At 41.9% G+C, this 14,678-nt stretch overlaps 1 protein-coding gene across 1 annotated transcript; it reads left to right on the forward strand.

Annotated features, from left to right (window-relative positions):
- The first annotated feature begins 8,202 nt into the window (after positions 1–8,202).
- On the forward strand, positions 8,203–9,905 carry LOC126592216 (uncharacterized). The gene is made up of 3 exons (XM_050257942.1): positions 8,203–8,464; positions 8,822–9,366; positions 9,525–9,905. Exons 1-3 carry the CDS (start codon positions 8,203–8,205, stop codon positions 9,903–9,905), a joined length of 1,188 nt encoding a protein of 395 aa, XP_050113899.1.
- The last annotated feature ends 4,773 nt before the right edge of the window (positions 9,906–14,678 follow it).

Raw genomic sequence — 14,678 nt, forward strand, 5'->3', positions numbered from 1 at the left:
CAAGCAAAACCAATCATTCGATCAAAACCCAGTTTTGATCATGCAAGTACATTGCAAAAAAGCAATCCAACAACCAATTGAATCAAATTTAACATCGACCCGACTCGTGCAAAATTGCAAACAATCAAGCTTTACTTCTGAACAAACAATTCAACACCCCCTCTATTTATCTAATTGTCTGCCCAGATAAGAAATGGAAGCATAAAATACAAAATTATGACAAATATTTCTTTTGTAATTTTCAAATTGTTAAAAAAATAATGTAGACGGGAGAAAAAAAGGGTAAATGGGTAAAAAACGGATAAACGGGCGAAAAAATGGGTAAACGGGTAAATGGTTATGGTTATGGTTAAATGGGTAAATGGTTATGGGTAAATGGGTACACGGTTATGGGTATGGATAACCGTTTATAAACGGTTATGGTTATGGGTATAACCATTTATGTAATTACCCAACGAATAAACGGTTATGCGGGTATGAACATAAACGGTTATGGATAAAATAACCGCGGTTTCCCGCCCGCATAACCATTGCCCATCCCTAGGCACTATATAGTGGTCTTCCATCACATGAAGCCACATAATAAGTTCTTATCAAAATAAGAAAGTTTAAAGACAATCTTTAATGCCTAACAAACTTCCTAAGTAGTGAGCAAAAAACATAGTGGCCGAACCCTTCACCACATTTTCTTTGCTTGTTCTTCTTCTACTTGGCTTCTCCACCTATATACAATTATACAAGTGATTAGCTCTTTATATCAAATATAAATATTTAGAAGATCTAACATTTAGAATTGAAGATAAGGACATAAACCATACCTTGTGGCTTGTCCTTAAGACTTGCAAGGTATAACTTGCAATTCCTTCTCCAATGCCCCTCCTTTCCACAGTGGTGGCAAGTCCCTTTGGGCTCCTTTGCCTTCTTTTTCCTCACTCCTCCTTTCGGCTTAGGAGTGGGTGACTTCTTCTCCTTCCCTTTGCCTTTGCCTTGCAGCATGGCCTTGGAAGAGGATGGCTTGTTGTAGGCTACTGTAGCAGTCCCTACACCGCTCTCTTTCTTCATAGTCTTCTCAGCAGTTACTAACATGTTTAGTAACTCAGAGAGAGTACTATCCATCTTATTCATATTGTAGTTCATTACAAACTGAGCAAATGAATCAGAAAGAGAAGCCAATACGAAGTCTTGGGCCAATTCCCCGTCAAGTGGAGTACCAAGGTTCTCCAATTGTTCAATGAATCCTATCATCTTCAGTACATGTTGGTGTACTGGAGCCCCTTTGACCATCTTGGTCTTTACAAGTTCACAAACAGTGCTAAAGCGACGGTTGCGCGTCCCTTCGCCATATAACTCCGTAAGATGGAGTATTATGGAAAATGCACTATCCATGCCCTCGTGCTGTCTCTGTAGCTCCTCATTCATGGAAGCCAACAGATAGCACTTGGCTTGTATATCATCCTCAACGTGCTTGTCATACTTAGCACGTTCATCCTCAGTAGCCTCAGGGCTGAGAGGTATGTGAGGTGGAGGCTTATCTAGTACGTAAACAATCTTCTCCAATGTTAGGAGAATCTTGACATTACAATACCATGATGGGAAATTGTGCCCCTCTAGGCAATGTTTGTCGAGTATTTTCGCGAGTGTGCTTCCAACCATATGTATATACATAAACAAATAAAATAATTAGATTGATTGTTGTTTAAGTCAAACGATTCGGGTCTTTAAATCGAATGACACCACCCACCATTTTTGGAAAATTCCATATCCCCCATAATGGAATCCGGGAGATTTCAAAGAAAGCTCTTAGCGGGTTATGGGAGGCTCACTATCACCAAGCCCACCTCACGATGATACGATGTCGGCTAGCAACAATAATAATGAGAGGGTACAATTACCCATTCACAACAACCTCTTGTGATTACCCATCCTTTTGGCCTCTAGAAAACAATACCTCACGATGATACGATGTTGGCATTATGTTTCTTAGTTAAGTTCTTTCCCACCATGCCGGTTTAGCTAGGGGTTCAAGCATGACCTCACGATGATACGATGTTGGCCATACTCATTGCCTACCTTAACCTCATCAAATGTTTTAAATAAACTCCTCCTGAATATAAGCATGCACTTTGTCACTTCCCCATGATAGGGTGAAGGCGGTGTACAAGTCATAAACGCTTGGAGCCTACCACGGTGGAAGGCCACGAAAAAGTGTTCTAAGCACTCTTACGCTTTCAACTTAATATTTGTTTGGTTGAGGGATTTTAAGGTCTCATCAATTTTATTTATTTAATCACAATCAAATAAATAATTGTCCTATTACAACTACTAGTCCAAAGTTAATGAAATTAGTAGCATATAATATCCCCACTATTTGTTTTCATAAAACAAATCAATATCAAAACATTTTTCAAAATATTGGAGATATATATAACTACTAATTGTATTCATTATAGTTTAGTAGCGTATGATACTCCCACTATTTGTTTTGAGAAAAACAAATCAATATCAAAAACGAATTTTTCAAATATTGGAAGTAACTACTACTACTAAGGTTTTTGCATTCCTTTGAAATTGGACTTTATAGTTATCTTAGGCTCTTGGATGACCATGGACTTATTAGGTTATTGCAACAACGAGCCATCATTGTTGAATATAAACTCGGGGAGGTTGTGTCAATTTAATTACGTGCTTATCAATCCAATTAAAACCATTTTCATTGAGCCATTAGAAATGAAAGACAATCATTCATTGCTAATTTGGGCATTGGACCCTTTTAATCTTTAATCTCATGTCAAAACCCTCTTTTAGTTATGTCTCCTTTACCAATAGTTAAAGAAACTCTAGTCTAGCACTAGAGGGAATCCACTAACGAATAGAGATTAAGAAGTAATAAGAATTACAAACCGATTTGTACAAATTCCTATAAATTACATATACTAAAAGGGGAGAGATAGATTAACGTCAAACGTGACAAGGTCCAATTAAACAGTAATTAAAACACATTCCCAAGGTTCAAACAATTTGATTTTAGCGCCTTATCATATAGCTCAATTATCGTTTAAGGCATAAGTCCAAAGTCATCCATTTCATAACTACTTAAACACATTTAAATAATTAAAAGGAATGCAACATAAACATTTAGATTTAGTGCATATGGGCATAATAGTATTATGAGTTTAAACAACTAACAAAATTAAAATCAAATATTTTAACTTTCTAGTTAGTAGGGGCTTGAATGCAAATATGAAAAGTTAGGGGTCAAACCGTAAATACTCAAAAGTATAAAATATCTTTTTCAAAATTACAAAAAGCCCCACAAGTGGATAAATCCACTAGGGGAGGCCGGCCACTTAATGGGGGAATGGGAAGTCTCACCCACATGCATAAATTCAATGCAAAGTAGAAAAAATCAAAATTTTGCTTGTCACTTGGTTTTGGCATTAAAACTTAGGTGAAAAGGTTTGATGGAAATCTCCTAGTCAAGTCTAGGGTTTAATAAACTTATTAAATGGTTATGGATGGTAAGAACATCATCCAAAACCACAAAATAATACAAGAAAATTAATTAAAACCATTTTCACCAAAAACCAAACTATGAACACCAAGAACAAAACCATGAACACTTTTTCAAGATTTATGTATTCTTGGTGATTTTTCAAACCCAAAAACAAAAGTGACAAGGGTTATACTTTCTAGCTTTAAAATGATGTGTGAGTGTCTTACAATAAAATACAAACACATACACAAAAACCCCCAAAACCGTGCCCACCACAAAGAACAAAATACCCCAAATTTTGTTCATGACTTATTCTTCATTCATGCATACAAAACAACTTTTACATGCACATCTTTTCAACTCTTGATTTACATTTTTCAACCATTGAAAAACAAAAGACAAACATACTTTTAAATGAAGAAATAATATGTCAAACTAGTTCTAAACTCATTTTTCATTCATGCATACAAAACACTTTTGCATACATACCTTTCTCAACTTTTGACTAACATTTTTCAACTATTGAAAAACAAAAGATAAACATACTTTGAATGAAACAATAATATGTCATACATAACATTAATACCCATATGCATAAAATCCAAAAGGACACATTATATATAAACCTTTGGCTCTGATACCACTTGAAGGGAAATCTATGAGATTCATGTATGAGATTTCTAAATGACTATCATGCATATCCAAAACAATTTTGATATACGAAAGCAGCGGAAGCATTTATAACATATTATCAAAGCTATAGTCATGCAAATCCCCTTCAAGGTTCATAGGTTTATATATAATGCGTCAAATGAAATTTTAGAGAAAAGAACAAAGTGAAGGTTTAGTCTTATACCTCTTGATCTAGACTTGAGACCAAGGATGGACCACCTCCAAGCCCTTTGTTCCTTGAACTCCTTGAGCCTAGCTTCCTTCCTTGCCTCCTCCACTTTGTTACAATGAGTGCTCCTAGGTTCTCTTCAAGTTCCCAAAGTAGGAAACCTCTAAAGATCCTCACCCACTAGTGTAGTGAGAAGGATGAAGGAATAACCAAAAGGGTGAAAGATTGTTAGCTAAATCACCCTCTTTGGTGGCCGGCCTTTGTAGTGATTTTAGAGAGATATTCTTTTGCCTCTTTGTTGTTTTAACCACACAAAAACCCTTATGAACAATATCTCATAAAGTTCCTTATATAGACAAAAGAAACCTGGTCAACACTTGACTAAATATCTCACCCTTTCCACCTTAAAGTGGCCGGCCTCTTTGTTGTTTGTTTGGGCTTTGGGCTTTTATTATTTCAAGTCATCCAATGCTTGAATAAAAGCCCAATGGGTTTAGGCCCAATGGGCCCAATTAAACCCGAACGTTTCTTAAGCCCAAAACGATCTTTATCGCTTTTATGATTTCTTTAGACTTTCTAAATTAATCACAACAATTAATTAATCCAATTAATTATTTCCATCATCCATTAGTTACTCACTACAATAGTGTATTGGTGAACAATCTTTTAGGTTCTAATTAGCAAGGCAGTGAGGTGATTGGCACCAATCCAATTTAATTCAATCACTTAGTGAATTGAAACTTCATTTCAATTCACCTTTCTTCTTTGATGACTACATTTAATCATCTAGAAGAACTCACAAGCTATGAGTGACATCTAACCCTATGTCATAGCTACCCAAGCTAATGTAGAAGTTTATTCGGAGAACCTATTCAGTTGGAATTACAATGTAATTCGATCCTTCTCTAATACAATACTCTCAATCACATCATTAGGGTATGGACATATTATGTCAAACCCCTAATGTGATTATTCCTTCTTATATGATTCAATTGAGTCGTATAGGAACGCTTTCCTTTATTACGCTCGATACTTCGGCCGAAGATTCCTGAATCATATCTTAGAGTATTCTTCCTCTCTTATCGAGGATTAGAGATTCCTTGTTGCGCATACACTTGCCTTCATGACTAAGTGGCTTAACCCCAATTATGCCGTGGACACCCTCGAATGGGGAGACTTTGACATAATCAAAGATTAAGTACTTAACCACAAGACAACGACGATGCCTCAGGTCTAAGGATTACTTACATCTTTCCAACCATTAGATTTACTTGCTTGACATGTGAGTAGACCTCCATGCAAGTACTCTCGTTCGATTGTGTTCAGTGAACTCATTCCCCTAATGAGCACCTACATACTTGTCTTAGTGTCACAACACGAATGGGATGAGACTTTCCATCATTCCAATTGAAGCAGACACAGTATGTACCGGTCTACGCATTGTCAGTGTCCCTCCGACAATCCAACGACCAGGAACCTTTTTGGACATTTGGTTATGTGAAGAAGGTCTCTGTAGTCTAACATCATTAGATTACTTCTTCAATCGATCCATTGTCCATGGATACACTATTTAGGACATATATCGTTTATTGAGATAGTCCTAATTCGTGTCTTTGCCATTTGATGTATAAGAATCATCCATACATCGATTCATTTGTCCTGAAAGGTTTCTTCCAAAGATTGACTTTCAGGGCATATTTCCAACAAGGATTAATTAATATGTTAATTAATCAAATGAATAAGTTCGTTAAAGATCTCGGGATAGTTTTGGACATTTAGGCCCAATGGGCTTCGAATGTCAAGCCCATTGACTTAAGTTGTATGACAACTTAATTCACAAAAGCCCAAAAGCCCAAACAACACCCTAAGGCCGGCCATATGGTTAAGGGTAGTGAACTTGGACTTATTTACAAGTTTGCCACTCAAATGAATAAAGGTATAAATATGACTTTATAGCCAAAATTCATTAAGGGTTTTTTTTTGGAGAAAATTGGAGAGAACATGTCTCTCCATTTCTCTCTAAAGAGGTCGGCCCCCTTGGAGGGTGCATCTAGCAATCCCACTACTCCAAGGTCACTCATTTCTTCTCCAATCTCTCCTTGGTGAAGAGACTTAGAGGTTCTCAATTTTGGGAACTTGGAGAAACCTATTCTTTCATCCAAATCCATAGATTTAAGATGCAAGGAATGAAGGCCCTCTCTTTGGGTGATTAGCCTTTGCTTATGCAAAGAGGAATCTACAAAGGTATAAAATTCAACTCACTTTGTTTTGAGTTGATTCTTGGTTCACCAATCTACTAGGCTTTGAATTTCTTGGTTAATGTTTTGTTTTTAAGTGCATGCAAGCATGATTCCGCCTTTAATTGTTAATTGCATGCTTATTGATGTTGCTTAAATAAACATGTTTTCACAAAATCATCCTTCACCAATCTCATACAAGGCCTATTTGCCGTCCCGGTTCTTGTTTCCTTGCCTGAATTTCTGGCCAACATGGACTTCTCATGGATGGTGGATGTGGAGCCTAAAATAATCCCAAAAATTCTACAGGCGACACGTGGACTTTTATTCAAGAAAGACAAGGTTGCCCTTAATAAATGCGCAGGCTTTTCAGATGCTGCCACGCGCAGCTCTCATCCCTAGATGACTCAGCAGTTGAACACAATTGCCCCCAGCTCACCTGCCCTTGGTAAGGAATTAAAGATAAGGATTAATTTCCCAAATCCTATCTTTAATGCATTCCTAATTGAAGATTGACTCCAATCAAGTAAGTAATCCTAATTTAAATCAATTAAGGATTATTACCCTATTATCTCAAGATATTATCTCCTATTAAATATCTTGGGAATAATTAGAGAATATCTCTCTATTAAACACTATATGGCTGGCCCTAGCCCTATAAACACCCCATATTCTACCAAATTTTGAGAGCTTTTGCAATCCTACAAAAGCTCTAAACACTTTACTCTTTCAGAAAAACTAACTTAGGCATCGAAGATTCGTTAACCTAACCCCCCCCCCACCTCGTGGACGCGTGAGGCTTAGGTCTTTAATCAAATGTGTTTATTGTTTTGTAAATGCATTTTCGTGAAGATTAAAGACGGTGAAAATTTGCATTGACAAATTGGTGCTTTCATTGAGAGCTGATTCAAAATACTCGAAGAAGCCTCTTGCATTAGTTTCTTGAAATTTCTGTTACGTTGAATTTCTCACGTGTCGTATCAAATAATTTTTCCTAGAAAATTTTCTTGATCAATCATTGGAGAAAGGATACAATGGTAGGAAATTCAGAAACTATGACGAACGAAACCCCATACATGGAAGGATTTGGATCGAAGAGTGGAGACAAGGACATAGCCCCACGACAGAGATCTTCAAGTCTCAATGCGATGGTAGGAGCCGCCCCACCACCATCACTACCGTGACCCAGCGGCTACAGCAAGGCCACCAGGCCATGGCACCACTCCTACCAAACCCTAGGCAAGAGGCCCAGGTCCACTTCTAAGCCCATGGGCATGAGGCCCAGAACTTGGCAGCTGCCATAGCAAGCCCGGGACAGGAGGCCCAACCCAATGCTGTAGCAGGCCCGAACCTAAGCCCAGAATTCGACAACTGCTACGAGCTGGGCAACTCAACGGGCCCAAGCCCAAGCCATCCAACCAGCAGGCCATGATGTGGCCGCCTAACAGCCAGGAGGGCCCACAGCCATGCAGGCCCAAAGCAAGCAAGCGCCAGTCCAACTCGCCCCGCAACCCGCTCCGACGATCCGGCCCACGACCCAATCCATTCCGAGGCCATCTCTAACGATCCAAATTCCGACCACAGGTCCCGCAATTTATTCAGGGTTACTTACACCCCATTTTTTTGCAGGAATGCCCGCTTTGGGCTCAAGTTTTGTACCTGCAATCCATTATACTTCCACTACACATGGAGACGCCCATCATCCAAGCTCTTCCAACCCAAATGGCAAGCACAACTTGCCCCAGCAGGTCACCAATTTGACGAACACCCTCGCGCAGCAGACCACCTTGGTCAACCAGCTCTTTGAGTGTATCGAGATGAGACGCATCCCAGATGAGGTGTCCCGAAGCAGGACAAGGGCAGTAGAACGTGACTTATTCCAGCGACGCCCTGGTAAAGAGCCGCTCAGCTCGTCAGGAACCGAGCGTTCGGATAATGTACACTTTCATTTGGGCCCTCGGGGAAATGTTTTCTTCCTCATAGATGCATAAAGAAGCGTTCATTCCCGACTCAGCTTACGAGTTAGTGTGTATTCGAGGTTGGGTACATATTTCGACGAGCACTTAAGACCTTCCAAGAGAAGTGTCCACACGAGGCTAGGCCCACAAGGAGATCATCCTATGAGGCAACAAAGTAGGCAGCCGCATGACGCACAGAGAATAATACATGAGCAGTCCAGTTCAGGTTCCACCGGCAGCCCCCGCTAGGCATGACAGCGAGCAGCACAACGTGAACCACGTGCACAATTAGGATCGGGGGCAGGTCAGCACCGGAGGCAGTTGGAGGATCCGCTGCCCCACCAGGCACAAATTCATAAGGAAGTACAAAGGCTCATAGCAGAGCAATTACGTGGATTCCGGCTCATTGACACTACTGACGATACCCTCCGTAGAGACGTGGCCAACCTGAGTAGGTCACCTTTTACAAACGAGATCGAGCGGACGAAACCACTGCGGAAGTTTAACCCGCCACATTTCATCTTGTTTAGGGGATATGAAGATCCGGGCAAACACTTGATGCATTATCAAAATGCCATTACCCTCTACGCCAGCAATGATACTCTCATGTGCAAGATATTTGCCACGACAATACAAGGTAAGGCGCAAGACTGGTTCCACACCTTGCCGCCACATTCAATCCGGAACTTCGACGAACTTTCCTTGGTTTTCACTAAGGAATATTCGTCCTACCGCTTGATCAAGAAGAAGTCTGACCACCTCTTCAGCATGAAGAATGACCTGAATGAGTCACTCTACACTTACGTCAATAGATTTAAGGCGGAGAAAGCAAAGATTGTAAGATGCGATGACAGCATCGCATGCTCAGCTTTTCGAAAGGGGTTTCCAGCAGATCACCCGTTTTTTGAAGAATTGATTATGGGTGAGAACCTGTCCCTAACAAACTTTCATGCTTTAGCAGTTCGTTCTGAGATGAGGAAAAACGTTCCCAATAGCCTCTTGAGATGCTACTCAAAGACACGGAACCGACTAGGAAGAAGGCGAGCGATAAACTGTTCAACAACAAAAGCAAGCCAGGAGACAAACGCAGGGATCGGTCCCCAGCAAAGGGAAGCACAACGCCCAAGCCGTACACCAGGTTCTTAGTCCCAGTCAGCCAGATCCTCTACGACCTCAAGAACAAGCCATGGTTCAAACCGCCACCACCTTTAAAGGGCGACACCTTTAAAATGGATCAGACCAAATATTGCGCATTCCACAGAGGTCTTGGGCACATAACTAATGATTGCACCACATGGACAAGGTACCTTGAGCAGCTCATAAAGGAAGGCAAGTGCGACCAGTATGTCAACAGACCAACTGCCCGACCAAGGTAAAAAGCAGATGCCGATGCTGAGCCCCCAACTAAGACAATCCGAATCAACAGAAACTTTACCGAATCCGAGCATTTGGGGGCCACCAATAACTCCAAGAAGAGGAAGATCCAATAGTGAGATCGATCAATTAGGTTCAAGCCATAGATGTTGTACCTGGACCAATCGTCGGGTTCACCGAGCGAGACGCTAAGGGAGTAGACTTTCCCTACGAAAATACCCTGGTGATTTCTGTACAACTGGCCCATGCCATTGTTGACAGAGTCATAGTAGACAACGGTGACCCAATCAACCTCCTACAACTGTTAGTCATTTAGAAGATGGGCTTGGAAAGCACGATCTAACGCAAAGCAGAGGTTTTAACCGGATTCAACGGACTCATCTCAACTGCCATTGGCACTATCACACTTGACGTAACCAGCCCACCGATTATCTTATCACAGACCTTCATGATCGTCAACGACCCATCTCCTCACAACGGAATATTGGGCTACCCCTGGCTAGTGAAGATTAGAGCTGTGACATCTATCGAGTATCAAAAAATTCGATTTCGTATCCTGGGAAGAGTAGTCGGAGAGATCAAAGACAACAAAGCTATGTCCAGGCAATGCACTGTACAATTCTCAAGGAGTCAAAAAAGAAATCTTTCACCCCAGTAGTAGCAGCGGAAGTGCAGAAAGATGAATCCACATCCGCCAAATAACAATTACAGTAGGCAGGTCAAGAAGATGAAAGGTCGACAATTTGCTGGAAGATGAATCAGGATGGAAACCCAAAGAAGATGCCGAAGACATCATTCTTGACCCCTACTAATTGGAAAAGACTCACGTCTGAGCCCAGAGGAAAAGGAAAAGCTCACGACTTTTCTTAAAAGAAAATCGTGACGTTTTCGCATAGTCACCCTTTGACATGCCCGGCATTGATCAAACGATAGCTTGCCACAAACTGCACGTTGACCCTGCTGCTAAACCTGCGATTTAGAAAATGCGACATTTCGCACCCGAGCGAGTGACGATCATTAAGGCGGAAATCAACAAGTTACTGGAGGTCGAATTCATTGAGGAAGCGGCATACTCGACATGCCTGGCCTACGTCTTGCTAGTGATGAAAAAAGAAAAGGGCAAATGGAGAGTGTGCATGGATTACATTGATCTCAACAAGGCATGCCTTAAAGATAATTACCCGATTCCCCGAATCGATCTGCTTGTTGACACAACATCTGGGAACCAGCTGCTCAGCATCAAATTTTTATGCATAAGCCTGACAAGGAAAAGACCGCATTCGTGATAGAGCGAGGCACATACTGCTACAAGGTCATGCCATTTAGCCTCAAGAACGCAGGAGCAACCTACCAACGACTTGTAAACACAATGTTTAAGAAACAAATCGGAGTCACCATGGAAGTCTACGTCGACGACATCATGGTGAAAGGCAAGCAGCAGTCAGACCACATTCGCAACATGGTAGAAATGTTTTCCATTCTCCAAGAATACAACATGAAGCTTAACCTAGCCAAGTACACATTTGGCATCTCCTCAAGCCGATTCTTAGGGTACCTTGTAACCCAACGAGGAATCGAGGCTCATCCAAGGCAAATCAAAGCCATCCTAGACATGAAAGAGCCTACAACTTTGAAGGAAATCTAAAGTCTGACTGGATGAGAAGCCGCACTCAATCATTTCCTTTCGTGATCCACTGATTGATGCAAGCCCTTCTTCAAGGCAATCAAAAAGGCGCAGAAGGACAAATAAGACGATAAGTGCAAGAAAGCATTTAAGGACCTGAAATGGTATCTGACATTATCTCTATTACTATCCAAACCGGAAGCAACGAAGAGCCTATACATCTACTTGGCTGTATCGAAAGTAGTAGTAAGCTCTGCCTCATACGAAAAGAACTAGGGGCCCAACTGCCTGTATTCTACACATCCAAAGCTCTCATCGATGTGAAAACCAAATACCCGAAGATTGAAAAACTAATTTTGGCACTAGTTGTTGTAGCTCGGAAGCTCAGACCCTACTTTCAAGAGCATTCGGTCATCGTCATGACCCGGTACCCACTACGTTCAGTTTTGCATAGTCCAAACACTTCTTAACGAGTGATGAAGTGGGCGTTGAAACTTGGTTAATATGGTCTAGCATACCAACCCTGCACGGCGATAAAAGCCTAGGCATTGGTAGACTTCATAGCAAAATTCACCCCAAGCCTAAAGGATGCAATAACACAGCCTGAAAGCGCCCCAGAAGTAGCTGAGCACGCCTAGCCATACCTGCCCCACCTCATGGAGACTTTTGGCCTTTGCAAATTGATGGATCATCCAACCATCAAGGATCTGAGGCAGGCCTAGTTCTCACTACCCCAAACGGCTCAATGCTCAAGCAGGCGATCACTCTAAGTTTCAAAGCATCAAACAATGAAGCAGAGTATGAAGCTCTACTAGCAGGTCTTCGATTGGCAAACGACCTAGCAGTGAAGAAGCTCGCAATCTGTTCTGATTCCCAGCTGATCACCAACCAAACTTCAGGAGAGTTCGTAACAAAGCACCCAAGGATGGCCCGATACCTCGAGAAGGTACGTGAGCAGCTAGCAACGTTACAGGCATACACACTCACTCAGGTCCCACAAGCAAAAAAAGCCCACGCAGATGCACTAGCAAGCCTAGGCTTTGCGTTAGACCATCAACTCAGGCGCTCCATTCTAGTCGAGTACTTGGAAAGCCAAAAATAGATGAAGAACCAGCAGTCAAGATGGTGCAGATCAACATAATCCTGAGTTGGCAAGATCCTATCATCAACTACCTAGTCAATGGAACGTTCCCCGCAGACAGACTGAAGTTCAGGAAACTCCAGATGAAGGCAGCATGCTACTACATATGGAATGGCATGCTCGTTCGAAGATTCTTCTCAAGGCCACATCTCCGTTGCCAATCGCCTCCCGACGACTTGAAGATTATTAGCTCAATCCATGAAGGCGTCTGTGGAAATCATTCTGGAAGCTGCTCATTGGCGTAAAAAAACTCTTAACGCTAGCTATTATTGGTCGACCATGCATCAAGATGCCAAAGATTATGTATAAAAGTGTGACAACTGCCAGCGTTTCAAGCTCGTGCCCTCACTACCTGCCAATGAACTCCACCCACAAATGAGCCCATGACCATTCATGCAGTGGGCGATCGACTTGGTATAACCAATGCTGCCTGCTACTGGGGGCAGAGGCATAATGATCGTAGTAACCGATTACTTCACAAAATGGGTCGAAGCTGAACCCATGACCATAACTACCCAGACGGACATAGAACACTTAATATGGAAGAACATTATTTGCCGTTTTGGCATCCCACACTTCATCGTTACTGACAATGGTTCACAGTTCGTGGGCAAAGACTTGGCAAAGTTCTTTGAATAATATGGCATCATGCAACACATGTCTACGCCTCGATACCCATAGGGCAACGAACAGGCCGAATCGTCTAACAAGACCATCCTCAACTGCCTCAAGAAGACCTTCTCAGATAAAAAAGGCAAGTGGCCAGACGAGCTTCCTGGTGTTCTATGGGCATATCGCACCACCAAAAGGCAAGCAACCGACGAAACTCTATTCTCCTTGGCGTATGGCTCAGAGGCGATCATTTCTCCCAATGTTGCGGTGCCAAACATAAGCACTATACTACCAAATTTAGAGCAAAACGAAAAGGAGATGGCCACCAACTTAGACCTGGTAGAGGAAAAGTGCGAGAAGGTTATCACTTGCATTGCAGCCTATCAATAGCAGCTCATCTCTAGCTACAACAAGAGGGCAAAAATCCTAAAGTTCCAGTCAGGAGACTTAGTCCTCAGAAAGTCTTCATCATTGCCCGATGGGAAGGCTCCAAAAAGATGGCTCCCATTTGGGAAGGTCCGTACAAGATCAGCTGAGTATGCGAAAGGGGCAGTTACACTCTCACCACTATGAGTGACAAAGAAATTGGCAAGCAGTGGAATGCCTACAACCTGAGGAAGTACTATGTGTGACCTTCCACCGCTTTTTGGACCCTGTTCAAGACAAAAAGTTTGAACACTCAAGCAGCTCGACGGACAGATACCTCACATGCCGAGGATTATTAGTTGTTATGACATGATTACTTATGAGCAAGGTTAATAAAAGCCTCTATTTTCAATGAAGATTAGAGGAATTATTCACAAGCCTGGGCCAATTGCATAAAAAAACTGACCACCTCATGCAATAAGCAGAAGACACCCGCTACCCTGCAGACATGGTGTAAAACGCCAACTGCCAGGCAAACCTTGCGTGAGAACCCCCGCTACCCTGCAGACATGGTGTAAAACGCCAACTACCCAAAAAACATGGCGTGAGAACCCCCGCTACCCTACAGACATGGCGTAAGATGCACTTTGCCCTGTAGACATGGCATAACCACCCCTGTGACAAGCAGAAGATGTCATATGCACGTTCAGACATGGCGTATCCGGAATATCCAGACGTGGATGGGTAGTACAACTGCTCAGTTTCCCCTAATATCAGCAATTACTTGAGCCGGACGACTCCTAGAATTGGCCAAAATAGTCTTTCCATGAGAATTGACGTAGCCAACTGAATGATCCTTGCCCATGAAAGATGTCGTATGAACAGGATGATATGTCCTCGACGTGCAAGTCTTCATGAAATGGCTTGATTTTAAAATGTTACAGTACTAATTAAGCGACCTGTGGGATCAAAGCTGCGACTTGGAAGGATATAGTATCTAATGAAAGACTTCGCCTACACCTCACATCAAAA

Source organism: Malus sylvestris, chromosome 12 (assembly GCF_916048215.2).
Source record: "Malus sylvestris chromosome 12, drMalSylv7.2, whole genome shotgun sequence".
NCBI classification, from domain to species: Eukaryota; Viridiplantae; Streptophyta; class Magnoliopsida; order Rosales; family Rosaceae; genus Malus; species Malus sylvestris.

Excerpts from the sequence above, each read along its gene's own strand:
- LOC126592216 (XM_050257942.1), top strand. The coding sequence starts at position 8,203 with ATGCCCGCTTTGGGCTCAAGTTTTGTACCTGCAATCCATTATACTTCC. Across the intron at positions 8,465-8,821 it reads CTTATTCCAGCGACGCCCTG|GATCGGGGGCAGGTCAGCAC; the intron begins GTAAAGAGCCGC and ends GTGCACAATTAG. Across the intron at positions 9,367-9,524 it reads AGGCGGAGAAAGCAAAGATT|CCTCTTGAGATGCTACTCAA; the intron begins GTAAGATGCGAT and ends CGTTCCCAATAG.